Below are 16274 nucleotides of genomic sequence, written 5' to 3'. Positions count from 1 at the left end.
GAAGATAAAAACCTTTCATCTGTTATTTCAGGTTTGGATGTTATTTCCTCTTTCAGTTTGTTTGAGCAATTTTAAAACAGATGGACGGAGAAAAAAGGCATTGAAACAAACCTTTCGTTAGCACATGTAGACCCATTTTGACCTGAGAGAAGTTTCCAGTGCCAAGTTCATTTCGTATTCTGTAAAATCCTATCCGTTTTCCTAGAGTGATTTCCTTCAAAGCTGTCCTATCATTGTTCAGTTCTGCGGTCACACGTTCGTACGGTGTCAAGCGCTTTGGCGGATCCAAATTAAAACCGTCTTGGGCGGGATCCTGGGAGCCGATGCTAGCGTGGTTAGAGGACACGGATGGGCGCCCTCGCTGTTCGCTATGTCGGCTCTCAGCAACTGACATGTTGTCGTTGGTTCCCATGGGGACAAACCTCGTTTAGTCAGCTCGTTTCGACGACATCTGCAGTCTTTTCGCTGAGTGAAGGAAGAGAAAGAGAAATAATACAAAATACGCCGATGGACTCGATAAAGTTTTATGACGGATCTCGAGAGTAGCACATGTTATTATGTAACATTACTGTATGAAAGTGCAAATGTCACACATGTAGTTGCCACATACTTCGCATTACCTAGACTGTTTGATACTTGTTGGGAATGCAGCTTAGAATTGTAAATTTCTTAATTTAAGATAGATCATTCAAAATTAAAAAATGACTTTGAAACATTCCTTTCAGACTGACATGAAAACAAATAAGTAGCCGCAAAATTCATGTTATTAAGAAAAAAATGATATAATACCAACGATATTAACTTTTGTCTCCAAATTATTAAACATACTGTATTCAAGTTGATAGCGCACTATGAATAATGATGACACATTTCCAGTTTATGAAGGACTCACTGAAGGACCGACAATCAAACTGGAAATATATCGCTACATTGCTATTAAACTTAATCCCATTAATACCAATTACCATTCATCACTAAATAATTACTTGCATATATTATTATATTGCATAGAGAGCTATTTCTCCAGTCCTTGTTAATGTTACCATGCACATCAAAGTAGAAAACTTTTCCACTTTTGGGCCAAAAAAAAGTAAAGAATAACATGACTTTTAACATTATGTACGACCTACTTTTATTACACCGAAGCATCAACATTTTTAAGCCCCAAATGTTCTTAAATGGATAATAAAATTTCAAATAAAGCACCGCGACAGTTCATTCACCCGGTCTGCTCGAACCACCACAGACATTCAAAGACCTACATTTTCCATCATTAAGTTAATCATAGACTGGAAAATTGTGCTCTTTTGGTAACGATAAAAAAAAAAAGTTATGGCAGATTGAGAGTATTGTATGACATGCGGTCTTACATTTAACATGGTAAAGCTATACTGTTGAAAGGCGGATACATGTATAAACCAACCATATGTATGGTAAAAACATCTGGCACCGGTGTGATATATGCATTAATATAGCCTTGTAGACACAATGTCAAGAAGGAAAGCTGCAACAGCTCGGCAAAGTACTGCTCAGCTAGGATGAACCCTTACATTTTTTTTTTTAATTTTTAAAAATTTAAAAAAAAGAAGAAAAAAAAAAGATTTATCTGCTTGCAGCTGATCAGCAGTACATGCCTATATTGTGTGACGCTGTGCAGCGCAATGATTATATGTACTACTATACACGGCAGCCTAGCTGTATGGGAAGCTGCAGCCCCCTTAGTATCCCATAGTTTTGACATAATTACTGAAAGGTGATGGGTTGTAACTGCTCTGCTAGCTCTGTGAGACGTCACATCTTTTGTATGATTTGATACGTACTGCCTTGCATAGTAGTATTACTAGGAGTGTGTTAAATGTTGTGATGCCCCATATGAAAGAAGCATGGCAAAATGCCTCGTAATTCCATTAAATAAGATGGCTCTATTTCGATATCAAACTCTACGCCTCTGTCTACCTCTCTGTCACATTACGGACTGCGTCCAATATGCCGTACTTTAGGTAATATTTTAGTGATTAATATGCCATGGAAACAGTTTCTTTTATCGAGGGACAGCTTTGCCGATCACCTTAAAAAGCCCCGTAATTACTTTCCGTCCGAACTGCAAACGTGTGATATATATGCGAGTTTTAAGGTTTGATAAAATTAAGATACCGGCCATAATGGGTTTTTCAAAACACTTCATAAATACAGCACCTGTTCAACGTTGGATACTTCACACAGGACTAGCATATGACAGGAACTCTCTCAGAGAGGCTGCAACATCCCAAATAAATTAACCTACCTTCATAATTAGAGCAGTGACTTTTAACTCCCTAATTTAATACTTCACAGCATATCTCTCTGCTGCATTGACAACATGGGGAGGATACAACTATTATATGTTTCAAGGTAGTTCCTTGCAATGTGATCTAAACAGTTTCAGAGTCAAATGACTTTTTTCAAATGTAACTTTACAGGTCATTATAAACTTGGCTCACGATCAGACTCTGGCTTGCAATATATGCTGGCAAACTGTTACAGTAAAAGCATAACTGTGGTTATTTCTCTCAATTTTTACGGCATTATAAAGAAAAATCACTGGCAACAAATATAGTCAGGCCTCTCTCACGTGGGAACCATAACTGACAGTACTGCTTGATCGATATGCCACACATTCTACAAATGAACGGTACACAGTTCTTAAAGTAAATAAGCAGACCAAATAAAGAAGGGGGGGGGGGGGGGTGGAAGGCCTGCAATAGTAATACTTTTGATTTTGGACCATAAAAGTTTATTAGCAATAATATCATGAAGCCTTTCTTTATCAGGAGGATAATTTAACTTGCTTTCAACTAAGTTAACATACAACACATATGTATCTTCTCAAGTTTAAAGGAGAACTGCGATTAAAAAGAAAGTCTGTCAGTCTGTCAGATACAACTATTGGGGGGAGAGGGGGGGACTCAAGGGGTGCAAAGGTATATAGACATCATGAACAACAAATGTCCTGCAAGAGTAAAGTCTCAATGACAGTCGATACCATGCAGGGGTACAGAAATATCTTCATTTGCTTCACTATTAAGGGGTGAGTTAAGCTAAGTCGAGACACACTTGTATATAATGTATTTACCTACTGTATTTGTTTAAATGCCTTTAAATGTTGTATTCAATTCACACAGTAACTTCTGCAATACTGGAAGGGAAATGCATCATGGGTAACAGATTTTCAGTTCAAATTGATACATCTACTTGATTGACACACTGTACATGGATAAGTATAATGTATGCATTATAGATGTAGACTAATCATGTACAGAGCTGGCTTGGAAAAAAAAAAAAAAATCAAATTTAGGTTTATCAACTACCAATATTTGCTAATCATTTAATTTGACTAATATGATAATTTGATGAGTGAGTGAATTGAACGCTGTGCTTATTGCTAGATCATACTTTATCTAATATACTACAGATTCAAAAGTATTGAATATTGTTAGTGTGCTAATAACATCCATATATTACAGTGTAGATATAAACAGTGCCTGGCAGTTCATTATTAAAGTTCAATTCAATCTGTCTAGCTTGCCTGCTGTGTTAGGCTTTTACCGATACGTTAAGCATCAGCAGGAGACCAGATGAACGGCGATGATATTAGTCGGCTGCCAGTTTTTGAGTGCGATGTCTTTTAATACGAAATGAATTTTTATCGGAAACAAAAAAACATGTACATATTCGACATTTGATCATAACAAAGGAAACAAAACAAATGCAATTAACGACAGACGCCTAGTAATTATTTGATCCTACAGTCAGCGAAGCAGACTTCGTGCGAACTCATGGTGAGATGAGAGAATGAGCTTAACTTGCATCAAAGCGGTTTAGGATGAACTGGCTATCATGTTTGTATGTGGGAGGAGACACATTAAAGGCTCTTTATATGTACCGTATGGTTTAATTAATATAAATTCAATCGATAAAGAAAAGAGATAAAAAAGAAGGGAAAACTTAGACAACAAACAGTAATGGGCAAAAAAATTGAAAAGAGAAAAACCCAGGAATATATTCAGATAGTTTTGTATAATGTAATAACGAGATAAACATTGCATGAATATATACATATATATATATATATCTATATCTATATAGGCAATGTATTTATGCATGCACGCTCTGTTATGCAAGATGTACTTGTAAAACACTCAAGAAAAGATGCATTCATCTATTTAATTCCCACAATCCGATAAGTAATGCACCACAGGTGGTGAAAGATTTTGTCAAACTGAATAATTATGTTAATGTCTTAGCTAACGATGATAGAGATGGCTGGAATATATACATATAAGAGGACAATTGTCAATTGAAAAGATTGTACCGTGTGATGTCGCATTTGGATCAGACACAAAATGTACATATGCTGTTATATATGAACCTTGTACACATCCTGTGCAGCTGCGCCTATCGCTGAAGCACCTGTAGACAGGCCAGAGATAGAGAACATGTCTTTTAATGTGTGTAGTACGGATAAACTCCAACACACCTACAGTAATTTATGATCAGAAATATACTGTACCTCTTCCAGAAAATATTAGTAGCACTATACACTCAACTTCCTTGTAAAAAAAAACTATGTTCGGACCTAAATCTTTGTGGACACAAATCTTAATAACTGACACTGTACTAATATGGTATACCCTTGCACACTTACCCTGACCCTCACCCATCTGGCTCTTGGAACAGTAATGTAACCATGCAGGCTCCATATATTTGTACACTTTGTATATATATATATCCCATACTCCCCCAAACATACTAGTTTGGGGATTAATGAGTGACCATATTTACCTGTCTCCAATCTACATTCTATCGACCTAATCGGAACATGATGGGAACATTTTACCACTGTGTCCCCCCACCCCCCACCCACACTTCTACCTGCACTACCCACTTTCTCTTTCTTCCGACAGGTTAGAGAGGGGCCAAGTCAAATTTCCTGACAGGCTATAGAATTTCCCGGGCATCCAAACTGGCCCAGCACCTCAGGGCTGTATGGGCCACTGAACCTCTCCCGTCAGTCCTGCCCGCATCTTTCCGTGGCTAAGTCATCCTAACCCTATTTTCGTAGCTCTTGATAGCGTTTCATCACTTCCCTCTTATCATACCATCCCCCTAATCATCTTCTCTATTGTATATCTTTTCCATCATCTCCATTTGTAATCTGATTCCGCGACACGATTTTTCTTTCCCAACCCTTCCCAGAGCCTCACTGAAATATTCTTACCAACATCTGTATTCTCAATGTTCAGAACGGTATCGGCATGAAAAAGCGATTCTGTAAACTTTTGCACATTCCCGTGTACGTATATATATAGTAGAAGTTCCATATCAAAGAAAGATATATTTTCCGTTGAAATATTATTGACAGATCTAAATCATTTATGCACTAGTTTACAGTCACATCAATAACATGAATTAAAATCAACCAGCTTTTTAGTAGGACACGTTAAACTTGGTTGCCATCTCGTCTCAATCTCATTTTTTTCTTGTCTTTTATTCGATCTTTGAAAGCATTTGAGACATAGCAAGCATTTCAATTTCATTGATTCATTCTTTTTTAAGAAGACATTCCACGATACCGAACATTAATACTGTACCTGTTCGTGATATATATGCTGCGATCGGTAAATCAAATTTACCAGAATCTTGCATCACGCCGTGTTTGCGATAGTAAGTAAATTATTCCCCTCAAAGTAATAAAAGTCAAACATAAATGACTTTGTGAAATGTTTGAGATGAAAATATTTGACATTGCATCTAAATCACTAAAAGGATGATGGAATGCTCGTTTTTATGACTGTGGTCCCAAAGCAACTTTTGAGAGTTACCTAGAGCTGTAATAATATATAATATATGAAAAGAAACATCTATCATCTTGATGTAAAAAAAAAATGCATTATTATGTCATTTGATTTTGTCTGAAAATTAAGAAAGGCATGCAGTCAGCATTTTACACCTACCCTACAGCTGGTCTCAAAATCTACATGAAATGTAAACAAAATTCATACCATTGCTGCCATGGTCGTTACTTAAATTTCATTTTCAATTCAGTAATAATCTAAGTTGGTCAAAAAGGGGTGCTGTGTGCTACAAACCTACTATACCACTATACCAATTTATAGTAAGCTAGGTACATCAGAGTGCATATGTAATGATGAGACAGGTAGTGAAGTAAATTCAGGGAACTTTAAGAATGATAAAGTTTCCCATGACTATTCACACTGTAAATCATATTGTATTCTCACAACCAACGTTAAAGGAGAAGCATTTCCACCTGACCATCTCTAAATACCTTAATAATTATTGCATGCATGATACAGGTGCAATGACCAGCTCGATACAACATCTAGGATAAAAACAATTAACATAATGTTATACTGTACATCAAAGACCAGTATGTGTAACATATCGGTCCTGGCATGAACTGTTTTACTATCACAACTTTAGAAAAAGGCATGGCTGTAGGCAATAAAAAAGAAAAAGGAAAATAAAATAAATAGGGGAGAGAATTAGGGGAAAGGAGAGTGGGTGTGCAAGGGGGGGGGGGGATGAGTGTGCAAGCAAACTTTGGTTATTCAATTACTGGTGAACCATTCAAAGACGTAACTGCTTATTCCCCTTGATTAAAACTTGTTGAAAGTTAGTTAGAGTTTCCAGGTGGGAAAGACAAGTCCGCCCCCACCCCCCACTTCGATGTCCATGGAAACAGAATAACGCATAACAAAGAAACTTGCTCTGTCTAGATGGCTCTACAAATGTACGATTGCATGTAGATCCACACAGAACCCATATTACATTCCAGTACTTAATGATATTCAGAAATTACAGTTCTCTCATTCATATAATGCGTAGACATAATTATTTATTGAGAAAAAAATAAATGAAAAAACCCATCTTGTACAGAAGAAAATTGCTATGTCTAGATAGCTCTACAAAAGTAAGATATTTGCAGATCCACACGGAACCCATGTAATATTCCAGTACTTAATGATATAAAGAAATTACATATCATGGGTAGCCTTAATTATATTCATTGAAAAAAAAACAACTAAAAATCCAATCTTGTACAGAAAGTTGTATCAGAGCTGCACTTAGTATATAGTAACATACTAACAGTATACACTGAATATTACATACACTAACAGTTAAGTGCATGTCAAAATCCCTCTATAAAGTGTTCTTCTTGATATCCCGATGTTGTTTGCGCATTCGTTAGACAGGCACTTTATTCTGAGCACGTCTCAGATACAAGCAAGTTCCCAAACAAGTTCTTTTGCATTCCTCAGAGTTTTTGCTAAAAGCAGCTCCAAGTCTTTAAGTTCAAAACAACGAATTTCAATTTGAGTGCACTTGACTACTGTAACGTCCATCTGCATAATAATCTGCTGGGCTTTAATATAGAAATTCAATTATTTGGCAACTTTTACTGCGTACAATTGAAATTACTGAAAAGGAATTTTCTTTTTCTTCTGGTATATGGTAAGGTCATTTGCTAGGATTATAGAGAAGCAAGTTCGAACTGGTGGCTAACAAAAATTTGATCCTTTTTTATTAAGTATTTGAGCATTATATGCATTGAGTGAATCAATCAAAAGATACACTATATGGTGGAAGGCTATCTTTTTCTTGGTAAAACTCGGTAGAATTTTTTGCATACAAGGACACATTTCTGATACATGTATCATCTTGTTATGGATATCTTAGATTAAAGGTCAACACTTGACAACAGACAAGTAATCTTAAAAGGAGCAATTGGGGTGGGGGATGGGAGGGGGGAGATCTCATTTATCAGTTTGAAGGATGGGTACAGTACACTAGTTCTTCTGTCACACAAAATTGCAATAAAGACTGTTCCTCCTCAGATACAATTAAATTCAATATGCTTGATCTTGTGTAATATGGTTTGAACATAATACTGTAAGTACAAGATTAAAAAAAAAAGAGAAGATATTCAACAAATGCATGTGTGCCTTCCCCAGGACTTAAAGTTCTGGATCAGTCGAACAGATAAAAACACCATCATGTGCCATTTTCGGCCAGTGTGTACGTAGCAAGAAAACATGAAGATTTGCATGTTCTTAAAGGAGAAACAAAGGAGAGCCAATCAACTCCTTTTGTTTGTACAGATATATGTTTTGTGACAATTAATGACGTATTCCCCAAAGTGCTTATTCCGTTTGGGAGATTTCGCGCTTTTCAAAGTCTTTCCATTCATTCAGCCCACTACTGATTCACCAAGACCAGTGTATTCTCAGGGTGAGCTTTAACGCTCATCCCCAAAACTACGGTCTGTGCAATACGTCTATAGGCCAATCGATAAGTCAAACACACTAGCAGATCGATAATACGACTGCGATGATTTCTCTCATTTTCCGGTATCCACTTGAATATCTTCACCGAATAAATCCCAATCAACCCATATAAGGAGACAAACATCATCACAGAATCCAGATATCCCCCAAGGTACCCCACACGAAGACATAAAGACTAAAGATTTTAAACTCATTAAAATTTAAAGCTGATTTATGCCAAAAATGAAAACAGACATTTTCTTTATAGTTAAAATGACTGTCCCTAAGGTTCTGTTTCTATGCTAACTTATACTTTGTTTTAATCTTTTTTCAAGCTGGAATAGAAATGGAAAAGATTGTCAAACAAAAAGAGAAATAGAGAGAGAGAAAGAGATAGAAAAAAAATCCCTCGTACTGACTTTAAACTTTGATTCCATAATCTTCCCTACATACCCAAAAGGAAGACTACTTCTTCTAAATCCGCATCTCGGGTTTCCAGAGACTCCTGGAGGTTTCATGAATCCTACCCATTCCTGAATATTTTTGCATAAGGAAGCAAGGAAAGACAGATAATCCTAAACTAGGTGCCTCTGTCTACATTCGATGACAAGAATCAAGAGGGGAAGCAACAGTTTATTTTGAAACTTTGCAAGGACGATCTTATCTTCATTTAAATGAGGCTTTTACCCGATCGCAATCAAACAGCAGGAACATAAAGCAGAGCTCTGCTGTAACTACAGCTTAGTACAGGCACTGATATAAATATTCAAAACTACTGGCAATCTCTATATCTTTAAGACTGTTACAGAGAGCTAACAAGACATGATATACCAGAAGATAAGACTCACAAAAGCCTGGAAATATTTTCCAAGACAGACTCAAATATGCAAATTTCTGATACTAATACGGTCTGTTGAATGAGAAGGAACAGATGAAATTTTTGTTGGGAAAATTGGCGGGGAAAAAAACGAAGAAGAAGAAAAAGAAGTTAAGAGACAAATTGTCTAAAAGCCTTCGATAGGGTATATTCCCACATGAACATCCTTTAATACAGATACATGAAGAAAATATCCGAGGGGGGAAACGGTCGTCATAGTTACAAATATTTTAACGATTAATATATATGACACAAGCAGACGGATACTTTGGCTAATGATCGTGAAGTTCTCCATCTTGTGCAACAATGTAGGCAACCAAAGCTGTGTATGGTAATATTCTAACACTAAAAATTAAACAAAAAACCCCAAAAATGGAGAGGACTGAGATATACTGACTATATGGAGAACTGTACATACTCAATATCCTCTGTTTATTAGCTTTTAAACTGCATTACATACACCTGAACATTGCAATTGCACATCACCTCATTTTGCCATTAATTCCACGTAAATCTTAACTTCACTTTGCCATTGAAACACATGAGAATTGGTCTTACGTGAGCAGTGGAGGCTCCTGGCTATAATCAAATCGTAAAAAACTTGTACATCGTCATTATCTCCCCTTGTTTAATGAAAAAAATATATATCTTCCCACTTACAACTGTTATCTGACTGTAATCAACAAAGAGCCTTGTAACATGACAAATGGAAGGAAAATGCAAAGATGACAGGAAATCCTTTGGAATACCCTAAAGAAATTAAGATTACTCTCTCTGTCAGTGAAACTCAAAAAGAAAGAAAGAACGAAAAAATTTGAAACAATTCAAACAGGCTTCTAACGAAGGTAGAGCTATATACTGCTTCCAGCATTGTAGGTAACCATAAACACACTGAGATATCTATCTACATACGATATGTCACAAAAACTAACGTAAGAAAATATTACACTCCCACTCAATTCAAATGTGTAGTGTAGTGTACAATGACCACCTGTAACTTGAATTGCAAGCGTGCATATAAACTCTACATGCTAGTACATTTAATTGAAGCACGAAAACTCTGTCAGTAGCTCCATTTGGTTTCGAGATCAAACTCAGTATAAACATCAACACTCACTGGTCACTGTGCATGATAAACATTGTTTTTGGTCAATTTTGACCAGTAATAAGTAATGCTATAAACCTGTCACCTCTCTATCATTTTGTACAAATTGTACTGTTAAGTTTTGTTTTTGTTGTCTGCCTACAGTCTCATTAGCAAATTGAAATGGACTGCACCAGCCTTTGACCTTATACTTCCAGGTCACACTGCTTTTTCCCCCCAATCCTTTACGAAGTAAACGTACTGTACCGATACCAATCGGGTTTATCGTTGAGGGTCGTAAGGATTATAAATCTTCCAGGGGTGTTTTCTACAGTTTAATCAACTAATTAACATGTTGTCTACAAAACAAGAACTAAGAGCAAGAGATCCAGCAGCAGTATAGTCCTATATAGTGTGACAAGTAGACTGAGAGTATCAACACTATATAGTTTATTGTGGGCTAAAGAAGACTCAATAAAGTACAGTAGTACGCAATATGGCTGAAAAGCCATAGCTGGGTAACTGGGTAGGTCTCCCCTTATTACGGTTTATACTGTTATGTCCAAATTTGTAGCAATATGAAAGTAAATTGTTATGCTGCTTAGAGTCAAACAAATTATTAAGGCATGCTCATATACCTCACAGTAAATCCCTGTATATATGTGAATAAGGCAAATATGCCTCCAAAATCAGAATTAGTACTGTTCGATACAGGTGACAAACGCCCTCAGTGGAATTACGACCTTCCTTACCGGTTTCGAACCTCTGGACATACAATCAGCGTCCATAGCCTAGTGGTTAGGGTGTCCGCATATAAAGCGGGAGGCCCAGGTTCGAATCCCGGTGGAGGCTGAAAGTTTTTACATTGTTCTTGAATTTCCAACTCACTAAAATTTCAATTATATGCACACAAAACCTTTTCGTGTTAATCTTTGAATCGACCTGGCGACCATAATTTTGATCGACACACCTTACTGTTAACCAGAAAACGAAAATGTTTAGGTGTTACGATGCCTAAACATATTCACAGTGTGGTAGTAAGCACTACATGTTAATATACATGAACTTGCACACATCAACATGAAGAGGATTATCTATTGACTAATGCAGCAACATATAAAGAAAGGTACCATGCAGGAATCAGTTATCATGTTGACAAAGCATCAACCGTTTAATTCACTGGTAAGGAATTAACAGTATAACATTTTGATTCCCCAATGTGGGAACCACAAACAATAGGACACATCTACATATCAGGGGTTTCTTGAGATACCATGTTAATAGGCTGGCCATCACATACACACACACACAGGCATACACACACGCATAAACACACACGCCAGCACTATTGCAAATGTTACTGAGACTTACGCATTGTAACCAAACATGAAATCTATTCTTTATTCTGTACTTCATTTGTGCATGTGACGTCAAAAAGCAAAACTACAATACATGTCCCAATTTGTTCCTAGAATCCATAGTTGTACTGTATTATTAAGGTACTTGTTTCCTAAAAGTTCTACATCAGTACTTACATATATCAGTAATTAAAAGAAAACCATCCTTGAAGTAACATCCATCGAATTGGCATGATTGCAAGAAGAAGAAGAAAGGGATATCGATCGACCGCAGGAATATTCTCCAACCTTGGATGGAACTTGGAAATTAGAGGGTAAATGGATACGAATGCCGTGGACAACCATGACTTCTGTTTCTGCTTAACGATATCCATGGACATTATCATTATGACTGCCAAATCTTCATTACAGTAACTGGAGGCCAATCAAGATAGCCGATGAAAAGCAGCTTTGATTGCAAAGTTTCAAATTCCACGCATCGCTACATCCATCATATATTGCTGCCCGCTAATTCCGGGTGTACTTTACAACCGACGACATCACCCAAAGCATCTAAGGTCTCCTAAGGCAAAACATTCCGTTGACCTCTTTTTAAGTTCAGGACAATATATATACCACTACCAAGGACTCTATTAATCTGAACAATGTGTGTGACCTGATCACTTGAATAAGAAACTTCCCACTTTTCTTAATATTATTACTGAAATTGAAACACAAAACAAAAAAAATGTAACCAATTTGAAAATTTAAAACAAATAGAGGGAAACCTTATAATTATGTAAAAGTAACAGGGTTTCCTAACTATCAATGGTTTGCCTTTAATATAGACTTGCTAGTCTCTTTCAGAGTTAAAGACATTATTAATCAGTGGGCTACAAAAAGCTAAACTTTATCATGTGAAGAATGTGTCATTTGAAATAACATTTTTTATCTATACCAACTCTAATATAGTCAATTTAACCAAGTGACAAACAAAAAAAAATGGAAAGAAGAAAATATAATCTCAGAACAGTGTATAATTCTACTTCAATGACCGTATGCTTTAGACTTGCTCAAGTCTCCACCTTGTTATTCATCAACAAATGTATAGGATTTCAAATGTGGGACGCTTGTTCAACGTCCTGTGTACATCAACAGTATACTGTGTACAGTATGTTTCTCACATTGTTGTGAATACCACACATATTGTGACTGTCCTATACTTATAACTATTCTATTCATTATTCTATGTGTTTCTTTACTGAAATTGCCTCATCTCTTGCAGCCTTTTTATATAATAATAATCATAATCATAATAATAATCAATTTTTCCTTGGGACAAAATATCAATATTTCATACTGGAGAGAGGCCCTACATTATTTCATATAGTTGTATAATACATAGAGCTGTGTGTACAAGTTATATTTCAGGGAAATAATTTCAGTGTTTTAGCTTGCTTTAGTTTGTGTAGCAATATTTCTGAATATATCTGAATCTTGTCTCTTATAATTTTCACTGTTTCGTAAATGCAAAAACTGCTTCATTCATTCCCCCCCCTCCCAATTTTTCATATATTTATTTTTTATAGCACTTTGACCATTTCGCAGAGCATTATATGCTGACATAGTAGCTCAATTATTCCCTGTTCAAGTTTATGATATGTTGTGTTGTTTTGTTGCATGTTGACAGTCTGTTCACCTCGCATCATCATTCGACAATCTCCAGATCTGCTCAGGCTCCTCTCTGGACGTTTGTCACCCTACGGTCCTAGCCTCATTAATTCATGTCATGCACCATTCCAGAGATTACCCAAGTAAAACCAGATACCCCCTCCAGACAGTAACTTTGATGGAATTTGCAATAGGCGACTGGAATGTCTTCCCCAAACCAATTATTATTCATGGGTTTTACTTTTTCGCATGTTAATAAAACCAACATACTGTATGGTCTAGAACCCTAAGTACTGTAGATATATATACAGGTGCATGCAGATTTGACTTGGTGGATTTAGCTCTCATTAATTTACATTTATATACAAAAATGATTTATAACATGGTTGCATGTGCAAATCAAAGTTGAGATCTGTCTATAAATGCCGACCATGTTTTCAGTTTTTTCTCGAGTTAATATCATTTTTAATTTGTCAAATCATGACAAAAGAGACAAACACGTAAATTAAATTAAAAGTACAAGCTATTAGGTACTTGAGTTTTATCAGGTGAATTTGTCAACACAGTACAGAACAAGAAATCCAAGGTTTATCTAGCTCACATACAAATAAGCAAAACCAGAAGGCAGTAAAAAAAAAAATTAAAAAAATTAACATGCCCTTTTTGCCGGATAAATTAAAGAGAATTTGGGGAAAGATATACTGAAAAATAACTAATATAACCATTTCACAGGGTTATTGTATGCATGAAGCATATGGTCCCAATATATCCCACTGCAAAGTGTGTATGTCTGAGACCAAAAGACAAAGTTCAGCTAATTGGTAACATCACTTACTGTGTTTTGAAACTATGGAAACTATACTGTACAAAACCTATCCTACGATTATTGGGACTACTGGAGTAATTTAGTAAGGGAGGTTGCTAGGGTCTTGTGATTATTTTAAGAGATTTATGTCGCATAGATACAATTTTCCAAAACATGTCGTTGTTTTTGACCACTGATTTTTCCAACTAATGAAGATTCAAGCAAATTATTAGGGTAGGGGAAGGGGTGGGGGAGGATGAGACACTCCCACACCCCTCTATAGCTATGTCCCTGAATGTCTTACATATGTTTTGTTCATAACTCAACTTGAAACCTGACTATACATTAAATGCTAGTGATATTGCATTTGCTGTATAAACTAATATATAATTTTTCCTAACACAATCCAAAATACTGCTCTCAGTACAATATGTGTATTATATGATGCACGTGCACCCTTCAGAACTACTGTATCCCCGAAGTGAAATTGCAATTTCCGATGGCTATTTGATAATTTTACGAGCTGTTATCAAGTGCTGTCAAAGAACACACACACTTGTAGAGATATATGCTTTCTATATTGTATCGAGACGCATTGTGTGATGTCAGTTATAGCTATCACAGCACTGGCACCCTCCACACTTTATCCATTTATGGAACAAACACTCAAACCATTTACCAGAAAACTTTTTATTGAAAGTGACCAAATTTGCTATATTTCACTAATATAATGGCATTGCTTTTTGACAAATGAATATCTACTGTATAGGTTAGGTAATGAAATTTTACCTAATTTCCTTTATTGGGAAATATCTGATATCATTGCTATTATGGCAACAAGACTTATCATCCAGGATTCTTTGTATCTGTCTCATAATAATTTATTTTATTTATCACTTTTCTACCCATTTTATTAGTTTTCATTTCATTTGATATATATCACCAGTGCCGGGGGGGGGGGGGGTGGGGGAAACCAAATGACTATATGAAACAGAAGGTGCTAATGCAATCATCAAACCTAACCATATTGTTTTGACAAAGATCTTATTAATTGGGTGATAAAAGCATAAAAGCAAGATTCTTCTCTTAAATTCTGAAGTGCATTAGATGTTACTTGATACTCAATACATGTACATGTTATAAAAAATTATTTATAAAGGCAATAAAATATCAACAAATTTATAAAAGCAGTATTTCTTTTATGAGCGAATGTAAGGTCGTATCAAAAAAAGAGATATATGCTGTATACAGGCAGCTTCACTACACCTCTTTCAAGTGTGTAGAGAAAAATTGTGTGTAATTGTGGTAATATTATATCAATAGGAACCATATTTTTATTATTATTTTTAAACAAAAAGTAGAAAGTAATGAAAATTTAGACATTTTCTAGTGCCTAATTTAACATTCCTCAATGTCAAGGAGTTATCTGGATGGTAAAAAAAAAAAAAAAAAAAAAAAAAAGTTTGAAAACTTCTAGCAATTTTCAAGCACTGTTTTAACTTTAGTGCAGATACTCTGCTGAGTCTCCCGATATGAACTTAACTTCCTAAAATTCACCGAGAGCCATTTTTCAGAAAGGTAATCCCAGACAATGACATTTATCCTTGGATGGATATCCCTCAAGAACTTAACGTAAGATACATGTTTCTTTTTCCTTAAGAGTCTATGTCTCATTTAAAAGTTCACATATATACATGTTTAAGGTGTTTAAGGCATATCTTGGGGCACTGATTTAACCATTAATATTTAAAAGAACATACCAACTTCATGACAATCTGCAATTTTTGGGTCCTGATTAATCTTCTCAATTTCTTTAAATTACAACTCCCTTCTTGCAAAACTTGTATGCTTCAATAAACTTCTAAAAGTATATCCAACAAATTTTTGGTCCATTGATGACAATTCCATTAATGATTTGGAAGATTCTATGTCAGTAAATAAATCCCATCTCCATCTTAGTAAATTGCTCTCTCTCTCTCGCAATCTCTCGTTGTTAATGTTGTGGTACAATGGGGATTTACATACATATACTCATAGGAAGGGTTGATTTGATTGATCTGTTACGCACTAATTGTGCCTCCAAGCATTGAAATGTGTTGTATAAAGTTGTTGTCTTTGTTTCATGCATGGCATATTACTATTATTTTTCAAAACAAATTCAGATATCAAACAATCC

General features: G+C 35.7%; 1 protein-coding gene across 4 annotated transcripts in view; it reads right to left on the bottom strand.

Moving 5' to 3' along the window:
* The window catches only part of LOC139981757 (serine/threonine-protein kinase NIM1-like), a 103195-nt gene that overhangs the window by 36561 nt on the left and 50360 nt on the right, over positions 1-16274 (bottom strand). For 3 of the 4 annotated variants that reach the window (XM_071994312.1, XM_071994311.1, XM_071994309.1), the window contains one exon: positions 112-465. In XM_071994312.1, coding sequence (XP_071850413.1) covers positions 112-412 — 301 coding nt within the window. In that variant the 5' untranslated portion in view covers positions 413-465. Of the gene's footprint in view, positions 1-111; positions 466-8777; positions 8858-16274 lie in introns of all 4 variants that reach the window. The other variant, XM_071994310.1, reaches the window with a different exon arrangement.

The sequence above is a fragment of the Apostichopus japonicus genome, chromosome 2 (genome assembly GCF_037975245.1).
Source record: "Apostichopus japonicus isolate 1M-3 chromosome 2, ASM3797524v1, whole genome shotgun sequence".
Taxonomy (NCBI): domain Eukaryota; kingdom Metazoa; phylum Echinodermata; class Holothuroidea; order Aspidochirotida; family Stichopodidae; genus Apostichopus; species Apostichopus japonicus.
This window is presented reverse-complemented; position numbering and strand designations above follow the sequence as displayed.